Source organism: Oratosquilla oratoria, chromosome 25 (genome assembly GCF_046742065.1).
Source record: "Oratosquilla oratoria isolate Oo_2021 chromosome 25, ASM4674206v1, whole genome shotgun sequence".
NCBI lineage: Eukaryota > Metazoa > Arthropoda > Malacostraca > Stomatopoda > Squillidae > Oratosquilla > Oratosquilla oratoria.
Window position 1 is genome coordinate 32,079,891 of NC_134801.1, and position 18,052 is coordinate 32,097,942.

General features: G+C 39.5%; 1 protein-coding gene across 2 annotated transcripts in view; it reads right to left on the reverse strand.

Annotated features, from left to right (window-relative positions):
* The window catches only part of LOC143038895 (PIH1 domain-containing protein 1-like), a 90,012-nt gene that overhangs the window by 14,467 nt on the left and 57,493 nt on the right, over positions 1 to 18,052 (reverse strand). For both annotated transcript variants that reach the window (XM_076208607.1, XM_076208605.1), the window contains exons 3-4: positions 3,679 to 3,873; positions 287 to 433 (exon numbers count right to left, since the gene is read on the reverse strand). In XM_076208607.1, the coding sequence (XP_076064722.1) occupies positions 287 to 433; positions 3,679 to 3,873 (342 nt within the window). The remainder of the gene's footprint in view (positions 1 to 286; positions 434 to 3,678; positions 3,874 to 18,052) is intronic.

Here is an 18,052-nt window from a genome sequence, read left to right on the forward strand (position 1 = left end):
TACAGCCTTCACACAATGATAAAACAACATGTAAATATTTTTTGTGAAAGTTTTCTATTAGCTGAATACTGCACCACTATCGATGGCCACATCAATGTGAAAAGTTTGTAATTTGAGAAACAAATACTCTGAAGAGATACTATCAAATCACTAAGTAAAGTTCCTCTAAGATGAATAAAAATATAATGGAGGGAACACATAGGTGTTGGCAACTACCCTTTTCAAACTGAATAAAAATGTCTGGTGCAAGTACAAAATCTTTAAAGGCCTTGATGGTTAAACTTACCATTCTTGTCCAGTTCTAAGTTGTACTTCTCATCAAGTCCTTCAAAAGTAGCCACCATGAAGAAGTTGTGGAAGAGGGGGTTGTCTGCCATTTTGTCTAGGAATGCTGGGTTTATGACAACGTCAAAGGCGGTGCATTCTTTCCCACCTGCCAGCAGGGTAATGAAAAAGGCTTAGTTCTTCAGTCCAGTTTACCTACACTAAAGTGCCATTAAAATTAATAAAGTCATCTGGTACTAATTGCAGCCAGATCTGTTCAGTATTTCAATGTAATGAAGGGGCTGATTGAGTCTCTTAACACCTCTGCTAAGGTGATAATTCCTAAGGGACCCCATCCAGGGTACAATCTGGTCTTGAGGCCCACCAGACAGATCTGGTTGGATTCAACAAGATTTGATCATGTGTGCTGGACAAACCAAAATCAGTACATACACAGTCCAATCTGGTTGGATTCAGCCAGATCTATCTGGTGGCTTCAAGACCAGATCGTACTGTGGATAGGGTCCCTGTAACGAGTAAAATTATCTGGTACTAGCCTTAACCTGTGGAGTATATGTCACTGTAACGATGTGATTAAATGAAATAGTCTTCTCAAATCCCTCAGTGCCATGTTTAACTGTACATTTTGTTACCACCATGACATACATACATACATACATATACCAAGGCTTTTTCCCCCTTACAAGGGAGGTAGCCAAAAAGGAAAAGGCATAAAATCATTCCCACCCATTCCATCCCTGAATACACTCCACACCCCTCCACCCTCCCTCTTATCTTAGCACCTCCTGGATGACGGGTCATCCCTGCACCTTGTCTACTGCCCTAGGTCAGAAGCAGTGTCGCAAGCCACGGCACATTCACAGCGAGGCCGCTTCATTAAATCGGCGAACCCCCATCTCCGTCCCCCCATGCGTAAAGGAGAAGACGGGAAGAAATCCCTTCAGGCTGTGTCAAATTTTGCTCACACATACTACCTCACCCCCCATCCCCCCGCCCATTCCACCTCATGCATCACAACATCATCCATGACAGTTTTATTAATTCACATCTTTGATCTATCTAACCCTTTAAAGGGCAGAATGGACTTTCACTTTTTTCTGGTCTTCCCTAGATAATTCTATTCAGCCCTGTAGGTACACTATGCCTGCTAAAAGATTAAATCTCCTCAGCATGCAATCTTCACCTCAAATGCATAAAATTGCATGGAATAAGAGCAAAATTGGTAAAACTGGTTTCATAATGAAGGAGTTAATTGAGCCATAACCCCTTATGGCTGGACCCAGGGGTGCAGAGCCAATTTTATAGGTGCTGGAGCTCTGGGGGGCCTGACAAAAGCCTGCCATCCTTAACATTTGTCTATATAAAGTACAGAGAGAGAGAGAGAGAGGAAAAAAAAAAAAAAAAAAAAATTTATATATATATATCTTTCTCTCTATATATATATATATATATATATATATATATATATATACATATATATATAAATATATATACTGTATACATAAAATAAAATTTCATTTTCCCATAAAAAACGAGATAAAATTCTTCGCACAAATAACCAGGAAGTGTTCATACAGCATTAGGTATTATACATTTCCAGATTCATAGCAGTACGATTCTGGCCTGTTCATCTTTAAATATATAAAATTCTGAATACTACTGTATCTTAGGGAGAAAAAAAAAAAGAAAAAAAAAAAAAAAGGGATTGCTGGGTGAGCAAGTTTGGTCATTAATACTTGCAGCAAAGGCTGAGGGGATGGCGGTTCAAACCCTGCCACTGGCAAAGTTGAGACAAGGGCATGATTCATTAAACTCCATGAAACAAGTCCTCTATAAGGGCCAGTGTTCTAGCCTCCCAATAGTGGGGAGTTTGTGACTTTACATGATATCACACACACACACAAAAAAAGGTAATATTATTGACTTATTGATACATACATATACCAAAGGCTTTTCCCCCCTTACATGGGAGGTAGCCAAAAGAAAAAGGCATAGGAACTACTCCCACCCATTCCATCCCCTACATACTCCCCTCCCCTCTACCTTCTTCCCTCCCTCTTATCTTGGCACCTCCTGGATATAAATTTAAGGTCATCCCTGCATCTTGTCCACTGCCCTGGGTCAGAAGCAGTGTCACAAGGTAACAGCACACCCACAGCAAGGCCGCTTCATTTATTTGGCACCCTCTCCGTCCCCTCATGCAGAAAAGGAGAAAACAGGGAGAAATCCCTTCGGGCTGCATCAATTTATTTCTCATACATACTCCCTCACCCCATCCCCCACCCACTCCCCCTCATGCATCACAGCATCATCCATACACAACCCTTCTCCATTCACTCCTATCTTCTGTCCTCTCCCATCCTTCCTCAACAGACATTCCTCTCTTTCCCAATGCCCCTTTTACCCCATCCATCCATCTCATCCTAGGATGCCCCCTCATGTTCACTCCTTCCACACCTCTTTTACTAATCTTTCTTCACTCATTCATTCCATGTGTCCAAACTGTCCCAATACTTTTATCAACCCTATCTCCCAGCTCCCTTTCCACCCTTGTTCTCCTCCTCACCTCCTCATTTCTCACTCTATCTAGCCTAGTAACCCCTATCATACTTCTCAGGCATTTCATCTCAAACACATTCAAACTACTTCTCTCTTCCTCTCTTATGTTCCATGTTTCTGCCCTGTACAGTACTGTCGGCACAATTACTCCTTCATACAATTACCTCTTAGTATCCATTCCCAAATGTCTATTTCTCATTACACTTTTTAATCCCCCCAAGGCATTTACTCGCTTCTCTCAATCTACATTCTACCTCCACCCCCACTCCTCCCTTTCCTGCCACATTCACACTCAAGTATTTAAAGCTATCCACTTCCTCCAGTCTCTCTCCCTTAATACTCACTTCCAGCCTGCTGCTACTCTCTCCCCTTGATAATGTGACAAATATTTTTCTGCTGCCACTAACCACCACCCACAAGGCATTGTCCTCACATCCTCGTTTCCTCTGACCACCACCCACTTACAGAGGTACTAGAGAAGCACTCCAGTGAGCTCTGGCAACACTGCACCCCTGGCTGGACCTCCTATTGAAGGAATTAAAGTATCTCAATCAACTCCTTTGTTATGATGACACTATAAGACAGGACCTAATGCTGAAGGAGAATGAGTTAAAAAATAAACTATGGGTTCTTGAAGATGTGTGGTGAGGTAGTCACAATAATTTAGAAAAAAAAAAAAGTGAAGAGCCTAAGGTGCTCTCACAGAATCAGTTAACATACTGACACTATTACTACTAACTATATCATTGACAAGTATCACCTCTTACATGCCATCCATATCAAACTCACTTCATAGGCAGGTTTATTAAACATCCAGTGAATCAAGTCACTTACCTTTGTCCTTTTCTGGGTGTGGCTGTCCAATTGACATGGGCACTTTGAAGTCAGAGGTCTCATCTGAGTCAAGTATGGCCACCAATTCATCATCAGTGATGTCCTCTGGGGCTGGGATGGCTTCACTTGTGCATACATTGACAAAAATTTTCTCACCATCTTTCTTCAGTAAGTCCCTTGTTTTGATGCAAATGCCTGTGATGAAAAGAAGGAGGAAGGTTAATACTCCTGTACTGGTGTAAAGTCTTAACCCTCTCACTGTTCTCAAGAGGATTCTCATAATGTATAATATTGTTAACCTCTTTTATTTTGTCAAAAGGGTGCCATAAAAATAAGTCAAATAGCCTGGTAGCAACCATAATACAAGTAATGTTTTGGCCAAAAGACCAGCTATGGGAATCCCTGATGTGGATAAATTCTCTAAGGGAACAGCAGCAACAAAAATAATAATAATAATAATAATAATACATAAATATACCAAGGACATTTTCCCCCTTACAAGGGAGGTAGCCAAATTCAAAGGCCTAAATCCACTCCCACTCATTTAATTTCCACATACTCCACTCCCATTCACCACCCCTCCCTCCCTCTTTTCTTGGCTCCTGGATGACAGGTCATCCCTGCATCTTGCCCACTGCCCTGGGTCAGAAGCAATGTAGCAAGACACAGCACATCCACAGCAAAGCCGCTTCATTTAATTGGCGACCCCCTCTCCATCCCCTCATGCAGAAAAAGAGAAGACAGGAAGAAATCCCTTCAGGTTGTGTCAAAATATCATTCACACATACTCCCTTACCCCACCATCCCTTCTGTCCATCACAGCATCATCCATACACAACCATTCTCCACTCACCCCTATCTTCAGTCTTCTTCCTTCCTCAACAAACATTCCCCTTTCCCAATACCCCTTTTACCCCATTCACCCATCTTATCCTTGGTCATTCCCTCATGTTCACTCCCTCCAACTCTGCCTCCACACCTCTTTTACTAGTCTTTCTACACTCATTCTTTCCATGTGTCCAAACCATCCCAATACCCTTTCATCAACCCTATCTCCCAACTCCCATTCCACCCCTGTTCTCATCTTCACCTCCTCATTTCTCACTCTATCCAGCCTAGTAACCCCTATCATAGTTCTCAGGTATTTCATCTCAAACACATTTAAACTCCTTCTCTTTTGTATTCTGTTTCTGCCCCATACAGTGCTGTCAGCACAATCACTCATTCATTCAATCTCTCTTTTTTTCTCATTACACCTTTTAATCCCCCAAGGCATTTACTTGCTTCTTTACATCTACATTTATCTCCACCTCCACTCCCTTTCCCACCATATCCACACCCAAGTATCTAAAGCTGTCCACTTCCTCCAGTCTCTCCTTTCATACTCACTTCCAATTTGCCACCATATTCTCCCCTTGTACATCTCATTACTATACTTTTACCCACATTTATCTTCAACTTCCTTCTTATGCACACCTTCCCAAACCAAACTCTGTCACTAATTTCCTTAATCCCTCCTCTGATCCTGCTACAAGTGCAGTGTTGTCAGCAAACAACAACTGGCTTATCTCCCATTTTTCTCCATTTTCTTTAACAATTTTAATAATAATGATACCAATAATCATAATAACAACAACAATATTAGTAATAATAATTAATAATATAAATAGTAATCATTATTGCTGCCTCAATTTCACTGACTGGAAACCCTCTTCAGCTCTCTCACAAATCTCTCTGGGAAGAAATTTTGGACTGTTGTCTGTGTTGCACTGAGGTGGGACTGTTCCTTTTGCAACTGGCTGAGAGTAGTAAAAGGAGTAGAGCTGTCATTGGTTATCAACTCTCCAGGTGTGAAAAGAAGTAAGAAATGCAGATAAAGTTAACAGAGATATCCTGAACTCATTCCAGAGACTGTCAACCACTCAGGGCACCTTCTGATGGAGTTGAAAGAGTTGACAGAACCTGTACTGCTGGACCACTACAGTACAAGAAGGCACCTGTCATTGGTCCATCACATTCATATTTCAAGTGATGCCATCTTGTCTTGCTATCATTCTACTATGTCTGTATTTACCCAATTGCAGTACATGGAAGCTCTCCACTTATCAAATTTTGCTTTAAATTATGTTGCTCCCCTGGATTATTTTTTCTTGTAATCTATTCCACAAATTACATATATGAGGAAAGCCTTGCTTCCTTAACAACTTTTAAGAAGTTTATTTTCTTCAAGTTTTGTTGTAACTTCTTGTTAATTTTTCATTCCAGACTATTATTTTTTTCTGTTCTTGAGATCACCATTATATCATCTCTCTCCTTGCTCCTCCAGAGGGTGTGTGTGTTATTCACCATGGTCTTGGATCACATATTGTACTCATGATTGACAGCTATCACCTTTCCAAAGGAGAGCACAGAGCTCATATGTGTCCAACCTATGGGTAATGCTGTGACCTTACACACACACACACCTCCCTGTCCAAGAGAATTGGAGTACTGGCACGCAGTGCAGCGTTGTTGAAATTATTTCAGACCTAGGCCACTCTGACCACTGGAGTAGCGGTTGTGAGCGCTACCACTGCACCATCGAGGCATACGCGTGCATGTCTATGTGTGCGCCCTTACTAATTGTAGTAAACAGGAAATGAACAATGCTGGTTGGGTCCCGTCTCCTATTCTCCAATTTATCATACCTAGCCTCATACTCATGTGCAGTTGTAACTTATTCTATATCCTTGATTTCCAATTATCATATTTAGATTAGAAGTCATGTGTTGTTCCAGCTTGGGCTATATCACCCTCTAAGTTATTTCAAGTATTTATGCATCTTCTGTATGGAAAACTGTATTTATTAATCTACTTTAGAGATGTAGCCATTCTTAATTTGTTCTCATGACCTCTTTAAAGCCCTCCTACCCTATCAAGAGATCTCTTCTGTCAATGTAATACATTCTCTTTAGTGACCTGAATACTGTAATCATATCACATCTTTCTCTTCGATCTTTCAAGTTGGCAGACCCAGTGCTCTTTCCTCATATGGTTTACCTGCCGCCAGGCTGGACCAGTTTGGTTGCTGCCACAGGCGTTCTCTCAATCTTGCTATTATGGAGTGTGGGGACTACCACTAATATATATTACACTTTTGGACGTATCGGGGTTTCGACGAGTTGTTTCATCATCTCTTCATCCATGTAGTGAAACGCCATCTTCTGCAGCAATCAGTCTTTCCCAACAACCCTGCTGATATGCCTGTCAGGTGACAGGTTGTCTTTTATTAACACTCCCAAATCTTTCTCCTCTTTTGCTTGTGCAATGGGTGTGTAGTCTGCTATTTGTGTTTGGTGCATGTTATTTGAGGTTGATGTGTCGTGTGTGTGTGTGATTGGGGTCGCCGTACGGGGGGGGGGGAGGGAAAGTAAAGGTGGGAGGTGGGGGAGTTGAACGATTGCATATAAATGCAAGTTGGGTATGACTCGACACATGGTCACCACGCAAACGCATTGATGCAGCAAATGGAACACAACTCACGTCGCCCGCTCCATCTGCATTGCAATAGCTGACGTCGACTGACCCTTTCCGTGCCGGGTGCCACTTCTCTCCTTATTCTGGTTGTCGCCACACTATTTCATTCGTCCACAGGGGGACCTCTCGGTGGTGAAGGGGTTTGAGGCTACTTCGATGTACTGTACATCGTTTATACCGGGTGGAATTATACCTGCATCTGGTTGTCGCCTACTCGATACATTCAATTCCGCAGTACCTCGTTATCTTTTTTTTTTTTTTAGCGAAGCGAGTTAATACCTTATTGAGCAATGTAACTAAATTTATACATTTACGGATTACTTCAGATTTTTTCTCCAACTTAATGAGAACCCGTGCGCAGTAACGAGTCAGGCTTGTGCCTGACGATTCTAATCAGCTTGGGGGACATTTCTTCGAAGTTGCCAGATACCGCAATAATAGAGGACATGCCCTTGTGGTGGGTATTTCCAAACACGGGGTCCAATTTTTTTTTTTTTTTTTTTACCAAAAATATTTCTGCCTGTTCTTTCGACAAATGGTCCGTCGTCATCGTTGAACTGCTACCGTTGGGGAGGGGGGTTACAAAGAAAAATAATAAATTAGCCTTTCAACAGCATCCAGAAAGGGAAGCCGATAAGATCCTTGAGTCAGCTTGTTAGAAATATAATAATGAAAAATGAGTACCTGCTAAAGAAATAAAAACTATTTTCGACCATCCACTGATGACAGCGACGTGACGTCGAGCCGTCTAGAGCAAGGGTTCTCATTAGGGGTGAAATTCACCCCCAGGGGGGAGTTTTGGGTTTTCTGGGGGTGAATTGTGACCACAGTAAGTTTACGGGGTGAGTGAAGCAATTATAGGTTTTGGCCTATCTGGCCTGTCACCTGGGCTGGAATTATACCTGTACTGACCCAAGTTGATCTTAGGATTAGAAAAGTGTTACGCCTGTTAAGTAGTTCATTATAAATTAAAAGAACTATCTTACTTTTATTCAATCTTTATATATCTATCAATAATTTCAATTTGTATTTAATTTGTAAAACTTCACTATAAGCATAATCCATGTAAAATTATAAATGTATATATACTAATTTGGAAAAAATAAAAGGATTTTTAATAATATTTGCATATTATTTAGAATGCACCTTTTGAAACAGACAATCTTGGGAAGGAGGGGGGGAATGACATTGAGACATTCTGACAAATGGTGAAAGGGGTGCATGGGCCAAGCAAGGCTGAGAATCCCTGGTCTAGAGGAATAAACATGTCGACCGCGTCTCCGCCGGTTCTGCTTTTCCATATTAAGCCAATAACATCACTAGTCGTTCCCTAATTTCGACAGTATGAAATCACATGACCAACGGGGAGCCACAGGAACGATGCGAAGAGAATGGAGGCAGCCCCAACACAAGCGTTACCCGGTTGGCATAAAAAAAAGGTTTTGCACAATCGCGAATACTTCTGGGGATATGCCATGTGTTGCATTTACCTAATTATATATAAGAAAGGAGCAACACTTATGGGGACCTGTCTCTTATTCTCCAATTAATTATCATACCTAGCTATAAATTCAAATATTGTTCCAACTTCCTGGCAGACCTAAAGAATCGTCTCTGATGTCTACAAACAATTCCCGCAGAGTTAATCACCTCTCAGACTTGTGTAATCATCCTCTATACAGCTCTAGCTCTGAATGAATAATAAGACAAACAATTCGGGCATTTTCAGACCCGCCGTATACAATCTTGACCACTGGAATTTCCTTCTGGCTCAGGCCATGCAATAAAACAAAATTCAGCTTGACTTTTGCGATGAGATTGCCTGCACAGGAAAAGCAACGAAAAACAACCTTTACAAGAATTTTGAGATCGGTCAGTCGTTCTCATCTTGGAATAAATACATGAATCTACTATAATAAAGTAGTAGCCTCTGTCTGTCTGTCTGTTTGTTTGATCACAAACTCCTCCTAGGGTTTTGCAGATAGATCCCCATAACCATATATATTCTGATACCCTATCCCTCCAGGTACATGGATAACTATATTTCATTAAAAAAAAAAAAATTATATATATATATATATATATATATATATATAATAATAATAATAATAATTGGTTAGGGTTAAGGGTTAAAGTTAGGTGGGTTATGGTTAGGAGAGTGATTAATTATTCACGAACTACTACTAGGTTTTTGCAGATAGACCCCTATAACCATATATATTCTGAAACCTTATAACCCGAGGTACTTGGAAAACTATCTTTCATTAGTCTGTCTGTTTGTTTGTTCAGGAACTCCTAGGGTTTTGCATATAGACCCCCATAACCATATATATTCTGATACCCTATCACTTTAGGTACTTGGATAACTATGTTTCATTTTCAAAAAATATATATTTTGGTTAGGGTTAAGGGTTAAAATTAGGTGGGGTATGGTTAGGTTAGGGATGATTCACGAGCTCGCAGCAACGCGCGGGTAATTTGGCTAGTAAGTAAATAAACAAAAATATAAACATATAATATATGAATAACAAGTGAATCAATGAATAAATAAAGAAACCCTTCTTGGTCCACCTTGGGGAACAGACCTAAGGCCCTTGGAGGATCAAAGACTTCCCTCCCACCACACACACACATACACACACACACACTTCAACGAATGGACGGCTTAGAAGACGTTCTGAAGAAAAGTGAAGTCTGTGGATCCCAACGCAAAGAGAAGTGCCTTTTTGTATTTGCCGGGGGGGGGGGAAATTGCTCGTGAGGTAGTGGGAAAGTAAGGAAAGAGGAGAGGGGGAGGGATTGCTGGGGAAATGGAAGGAAATGAGGATGTGGAGGAATTGGCCCGGACGGGCCGCCGTATGGTAGAAAAACGACCCCAAGACGAGTTGGATGATAACATGGCAAATAAAAATGTAAAGTTTAGATGTATAGTGAGGAGCAATACAGTAGAAAGTGACGAGAATATTTTCAAGGGATTTAAAGAGAGTGGGGGGTACACAACCCCCCCCCGACTGATAAGACTAGAGAAGAAGGTTGATAAGGTGATCGAGGACTTGGAGAGTAAGTTAGGTCATATGAACACCATTTTAAAAAGGGTTGAAAGATTGGAACAACTAGAGAAGGCTAATAAAAACTTAACTGAAGAAGTAGAAGAACTAAAAAGACAGTTAGGAAATGTAACTGAGGAGAATGAGAAATTGAAGAAGAATAGTAAAGAAAACAGAGAAACAATAGCTAAAGAAAGTAAAAATTGGAAGCAAACCCAAGAAGGAAATAAGATTTCATTCACTGACATAGTCAAACAGCAATTGAAAGAACATACTGAAGACTCAGTTATTAAAGTGATGAGACAGAAGGAGAATATAGTAAGAGACTTAGCAGACAAAAAGAAATGTATAATTATATTAGGAATGGAAGAGAAACATAACCCAGATAGAACCACAAGAATCAAAGAGGAAAATGAAAAAGTAAGCCAATTACTAGAATCAGTTCAGGAAGATGAACCAGAAATTATGAAACAAATCGAAGAGAAATTTAGACTCGGAAAATATAGTACAGATAAGACCAGACCAATTAAGATTAAATTCAGGTCACAAACAACGGCAGAGAAATATCTTATCCAAGACAGGGAAACTAGCAACAAATGAACAATATAAAAAGATATGGATAAAAAGAGAAATGAATAAAGAGGAAAGAGAGGAAGAAAAGCAGACAAGAATTGAAGCTAAGTCAAAAAAAGAGGACAGAACGGAGTCAGAGAAAGAGAGATTCTATTGGAGAGTAGTGAACATGAAAATAAAGCAGTTCGACATACTAAAGAAAAACATAAGGGAAACAGAGAATACAATGGAAGTGGCAGAAAACTAAGAGTGTCTTACACAAATATAGATGGATTGATAACAGGATTGAACGAGCTGAATGATTATTTGAAAGAAAAAGAACCGGACATAATGGGAATTGTAGAAACAAAATTAAAAGGCCCACTACCACCCAACAGTGTAGGACATGATGCATACAATTATTGGATTAGAAACAGAGAGAAAAAGCAAGGGGGTGGAGTTATGTTCCTGACAAAGAAGGATATAAACGTGAAAGGTGTCATATATGGAAAGAATACAGTAGAGATGATTATGATAGAAGTGGAAGACAGAGATAAGAAGAGCAGAAAATTTGTGATCAATTATGTGCCTCCGAAAACAGCCTCATGGGAGGAGAGTGAACATAAAAGTATGTTAGAGGACACAAAGATAGCATTAACTAAAATAATGGAAGACGGAGGAAGAATAGTTATGATGGGCGACTTTAATTGCAAAGAAATCTGCTGGGAAGAAATGACAGTAAAGAGTGGTGATGACTCATGGGGAAATGCTCTACTTGAGATGATTACTGACCATTCAATGACACAATGGATACAAGAGAACACTAGGTATAGAAATGAAGAAGAACCATCGAGGCTAGACTTAATAATTACATCTGAACCTAGAATAGTGGACAAGATTGAATATAAAACACCAATAGGTAAAAGTGACCACATATTGATTGAACTGGAACTTAATGAAGAAAAATATATGAAAAGAAATGAACAATATAGAAAAGGAAGAATGATGTATGAAAAAACAAACTTTGATAAAATAAGAGAATTCTTCCAACAAGAAAACTGGGAAGAAATATACAAAGAAGAAACATCAGTGGAAGAGAAATGGAATATTTTGACAAAAATTTACAAAAAAGGAGTGGAAAAGTATGTCCCAAGACAAAAACAAGAAAAAGAATATGTAAAATGCTGGTACAACAAAAGTTGTAGGGAGTTAAAAGACAAAAGAGACAAAGCCTGGACCAGATGGAAAAAAGACAGAAGACCTGAAAAATGGAAAATATATACTGGTTATAGAAATGAATATGTACAAAAGTGCAGAGAGAAAAAAAAATATGAAAAAGATGTTATAGAAAAGTGTAAAGATCAACCAAAACTATTCTACAGATTTGTAAACAATAAACTGAAAAACAAACAAGACTTGGAGAAATTAAGACAAGGAGGAGTTGAATACACTGAGGAAATGGAAATGGCAGAAATTATGAACAAACATTTTAAATCAGTGTTTACAAGGGAAAATATACAACCTGAAGAGATTGAGTGGAAAGAAAAAGTCCCCCCTATGGAAGAAATAGAAGTAACAAAGAATGAAATATTGACACACTTGGGTAATTTTGATGTCAGAAAATCGCATGGGCCAGATGAAATAGCAAACTGGATTCTGAAAGAATGTAGGAATGAACTGGCAGACAAAATACATAGCATAATAAGCAGTTCCTTAAAAGAAGGAAAAGTTCCAGAAGATTGGAAAAAAGCAAATATAGTACCTATATATAAAGGAGGAAATAAAGAAGAACCTACCAACTATAGACCAGTCTCTCTAACAAGTACAATAGCAAAAATATGTGAAAGAATTATCAAAAGTAGATGGGTAAAATACTTGGAAAAAAACAACGTACTAAATCCAAGGCAATTTGGATTCAGACAAGGACGATCATGCGTCACCAATTTAATATGTTTCTATTCAAGACTAATAGATATAATACAAGAAAGAGATGGATGGGCTGATTGTGCATTTCTAGACCTAAAAAAAGCTTTTGACAAAGTACCACATAAGAAGTTGCTTAAGAAATTAGAATATGAAGGAGGAATACAAGGTAAATTGCTAAATTGGATGGAAGACTTTTTGCAAGAAAGAAAAATGAGAGTAGTGATAAGAGATCAGCACTCAAAATGGAATGAAGTAATAAGCGGTGTCCCGCAGGGAACAGTTCTGGCCCCAATAATGTTTGCTATATATATTAATGATATGGATGAAGGAATTGAAAGCTATATGAGCTTCTTTGCAGATGATGCAAAACTACTGAAAAGAGTGAAAACTGAAGAGGATTGTGAATCACTACAGAGGGATCTAAATAAAGTACAAGAATGGAGTAGGAAGTGGGAGATGGAGTTCAATACAAAAAAGTGTAGTATAATGGAATTTGGAAAAAGCAAAAATAGAATAACAGGATCATATAAATTGGGAGAAGAAGGAATAAAAAAAGTAGAAAATGAGAAGGACCTGGGAGTCATTGTTATGAATAATATGTCACCTGAGAAACATATAAATAAGATTTTTGGAGAAACTTATAATTTAATAAGAACAATCAAAGTGGCATTTACATACCTGGATGAAGAAATGGTGAGGAAAATCCTAATCACCCTGATAAGACCAAGATTAGAATATGCAGCAACGATATGGTCACCAAGTACAAAAAAATGTATAAAAAAACTTGAAAGAATACAAAGAGCAATCACAAAACTGGCACCAACACTCTCAAAACTATCATATGAAGAGAGACTACAAAAACTTAAACTACAGACACTAGAGCAAAGAAGAGAGAGAGGAGATTTGATAGCTATTTACAGAATCATGAAAGGCATAGAAATTACTGATAGAGAGAATCTGATAAAATGGGATGACAGAAATACAAGAGGACACGGAAAGAAAATAAAAAAAGACAGCTATAGAAGAGATTTGAAAAAGAACAGCTTTCCTCACAGAGTAATAGACAGTTGGAACAAGTTAGATGAGAAAGTGGTGTGTGCAAAAACAATACATGAATTTAAAAATAGTTTAGATAAAATGAGATATGAAGACGGGACCCCACGAGCATAGCTCCCCTTCCCGTAAAATACAACTAGGTAAATACAACTAGGTAAAGGTGAAGGGCCAAGGCTCAAGGATAACAGGGGGTCTCGGACCCCTTTCGAGGTACCTCCTTTGGGGGCCATCCGAGGACCACGGACCCTAGCTATCAAGAAAACGCTGACTATGCGTAGAACTTCAAGATGCATTACGTTTCTCCTACTGTTCTTCAATTGCACCCTTCCTCCCCGCCTTGCACAATCTGCATCTTGTTCCCATAACTTATGACATGAGGGTATTACTGCTGGTATATGTATTCTCGGCAACTCTCGCAATCTCTGCTGCCACGCCAAAGAACGGGGCTCGGGAGGACGAGCATTAGTTGAAGGTCAATGGGGCTGTAAGTATGATTGCTGCGACGGTCATTGTGGTAGCAGCTCGAGCGAGGAGCGGGGATCCACCAACCCGGTAATCACCTTGGCGCCGCCGAGAAGGTTCAAGTGGCTAAGCAGAACGAGAAGGGAGGGGAGGGGAGAGTTCGACAGGGGAAGGGAGCTTATATGGAGGGGAGGGGAGAAGGGAGTGCTTGTGGTGAAAAGGGAGGATTATCACTCTTGGAATACTGGGGGTGTGACGACTGGGGACGCATCATCTGTCACCTATGGTCTACACAAGAACAGATCACTTCACTTCGTAATGAGAACTCACGATATGACGCCATGAGATGCAATCGTCGCCTGGCACGACTCGTATTTTCATTCTGGATTTTGCAGGCCTCCTCATGAGGAGGGGGGGAGGAAGGGAGGGAGGAGAGGGAGAGACTGGGTTGAAGTGAAGGGGAATAGGGGAGAGGAGGGGCTGTAAAACACTTCCAGATCACCAAGCTTGCTCTACGGCCCTATAGAAGTGATCTACCCCTTGCAGCACAATAATACGAGGATAGGAGAGCACACGAAAATATGTTCCTCAAAGGTTTCCTTGGGAAATATCAGCTGTCAGCCTCACCCCCTCTCTCTCCTATACCTACAGTACACGCATACATCCATACACACATACATACATGTACACATGCATACATGCGACAGTGACAATGCGAGGAAAGGACCAAGGAGTAGAAGACTCGGAATTCATCTTGACCTTCGGCCCATTTCGACCGCGTGCAGCACCACACTGGGGCCCCTGGCGGTTGGGGGGGTTGGGGGGGTTGGGGGGGGTTGCCCTCGGCAGACTCCAATTGTGGAGCCCTGCCATTAGTCACATTCTATCTCATACAGTACACACTAAGCTTATCTAGTCCTGACCTAAGATGACATAAGAGCAAATTAACACTGAGGAATGTGTGTGCGTCTGTATGAGAGAGAGTGAGAGAGTTGTACAAATTCATAACAAAGGGTATGTAGTAACATTATAACCACTGCCCCATTACCCGAACGCAGCGATTCCCAAAGTTTTTTTTTTCAGTACCGATATTCCAAAGTTCAACCCCAAGTCAACCTGATACCCCCTCTCCAATATCGGCCTGCTGCTCACAAATTTTAGCTTTTAATTTTCATTATAAAAGAGCAAACAGGACGGCTATAAACAAACAGCTGAATTGTATGGACTCTTTTGATTTTATATTGAGTAAGTAAATGAATGAAGTACAACTCTTAAAACAAAAATAAATAAATAAATAAATAAACGAATAAAAAAAATATTATAAAATAAATAAATATTTTTCCTGATGCCATTTTCGATACCACCCTGGAGGTAGTGAGGCATCTTCGCCCCCTCCCCCCCCCAAAAAAAAAAAAAAAAATAATAGATAAAATAAAAATAAATAAATAAAAAATAATAAAGATAATATAAAAATAAGATAAAAAGAACAAATAACTAAAAATAAAAAATAAATTAATAAAATAAGAATAAATAAACAAAAAGGGATCACTCCCCTTCGAGAAGTGTGACGGGTGTAATAGGATGCAGAGCCGATCACGGTCATGTTCCTTCTCAAGTGTAACCCAACCCTTTGGTGTTAAATTTGATGCATTATGAATTCCTTGGGGTGCTGGTGGTGGTGGGAGGCTATTGCAACAATCGTCTTATTGGCTCTCTTTCCCAATCCACTTTCTTCACCTCCTTCCTCTTAGCCTCTTCCTCCTCCTCCTTTCCCCTACCTTCTTATCCTATCCTTTTCTTTTTATTGCCCCTCCTCCTCCCACTCCGCCTCCTCTCCCCTCCCCCTTACCCATTCCACCTCTTCTTTTTTCTGTTCCTCCTTCTCCTTTGCCTCCTTTCCTTTCCTCTCTCCCTCACCTCCTCCCCTTTACTCTCTCCATCTCTTCCCCCCCCTCTTATTCACCTTTTCTTTTTCCTCCCCCTCCCCTCCCCCTCCTCGCCTTTTATCCTTTCCCATTCGTCGACCACCCTATTAGTAAACCAATTCTTGCCTATTTTCTTCTTAAATCTAAATTTGTCCAGTTTAAATCCATTACTGCGAGTCCTGCTCTGTTGTTTCAATATGATGACCTTGTTTGCATCACCCTTGTTAAAGCCTTTGATCCACTTGAACTCTATTAGATCACCCCGCACTCTGCGTCTTTCCAAAAAGTGTAAGTTTTTTTACCATGAATTGCACTAATTCATGCAGGCATGTCTGCAAACTCAGGAGTTGTATACAGTACACGCTCATTCTTCAGAGTTGGTGACTCAAGGTCAGAGAAACCGTTTGTTTCCTTCGTCAACAGCGCCGTGACTTGGGTTGCACTCAATCATTATTTCTGATTGACTTAATAACATTTGGTTTCATAATAAATACTATATTATAATTCCTACAAATCTTAATTATGCTCATATAATGAATGGCAAAGAACCTTTATACCTTCTAGCCAACATAAAATTTCAGCAGCAAAAACGAACTCAAGCAGTGTACGTTCGTTGATCTGCACACCCAAGGCCTATTAGATTTTCAAGTCTTCCCACACGCTCCACCGTACGCGGTATGCCATATAAGGATACAATAAATGATTGGGTGTGCAGTGCTTCTACAGAATGCCTATAACGCAAAATATAGCTTTCCACATACTACTGATATATATATATATACAGTATATATATATATATATATATATATATATATATATATATATACATATATATATATATTGATAAGTATTTTAGACAAATTATTTGGATGATGGAGAACATAAACACAGGGGAAGGCTCGGAACCCTAAACACTCTAACGTTTCGTTCGCGTAGAACTTCTTCAGAGAGTGTATGTAGAACTGCAATTGAAGTTTATGTACCAAATCTAATTATCTTTTCGGACACTTGGGAAAGCTCGTTTTTCTGGCGTGCTTTAGAATTAAAATACTAGTTTCTTTAGCTAAATTGATAAACCCTCCTCGATGATTCGATGAATTATTAGTTGAAATATATGCTGATTCAACAATTCTTCTAGTGAATTTATCAAAACCTTTATGTAGCACTTCAGCTTCTCTCCAGTTTGGTAAATGATCGAATTTTTCCGCATGAACTACTAAAGAATTAGATGTCCTATGTGCTTTTATGTCGTTTTTATGTTCATAAATTCTTTTTTCTAATCCTCTTGACGATTCGCCAAAATAAGCCATTGAGCAACTATTGCACGGGATTTTGTATACGACGCTGTTTTCGGAATTGGTTCTCTTTTCAGAAGTCTTTGTTAAATCACCTATCCTCTTGTTAGTTATTTTAGCTATGTTCATACCTGATTTTGTTAAATATTTGTCTATTATTGGTGACGTTTCTGAGCCAGGTACTGATATAAAATTTGTATTATTTTTATCATTTCTCTTTCTTTCCGCGATTGTAAATATTTATTGCTTTTTTTTTTTTGTTCTTTTCAACATTCCCTCTGGATATCCAAGTTTGTCAAAGGTTTTCATAATGTAATCAAATTCGCCTTCTAGGTATTCATTACTACAGATTCGTAGTGCCCTGAGAAAAAATCCTATTACTATACCACTCTTTGTCCTATCATCATGTGCGGAGAAGTAATGTACTAAATCCTCTTTGTTTGTTTCCTTTCTGTATACTGAGAAAGTTACAGTTTTTTCCACTCGTATTAACGTATCTAGGAAGGGCAATTGTCCGTTTTGTTCCTCTTCTACGGTGAACTGAATATCGCTGTTGACCGCGTTAAGCATTCTCACTTTATTATTTACATTGGTG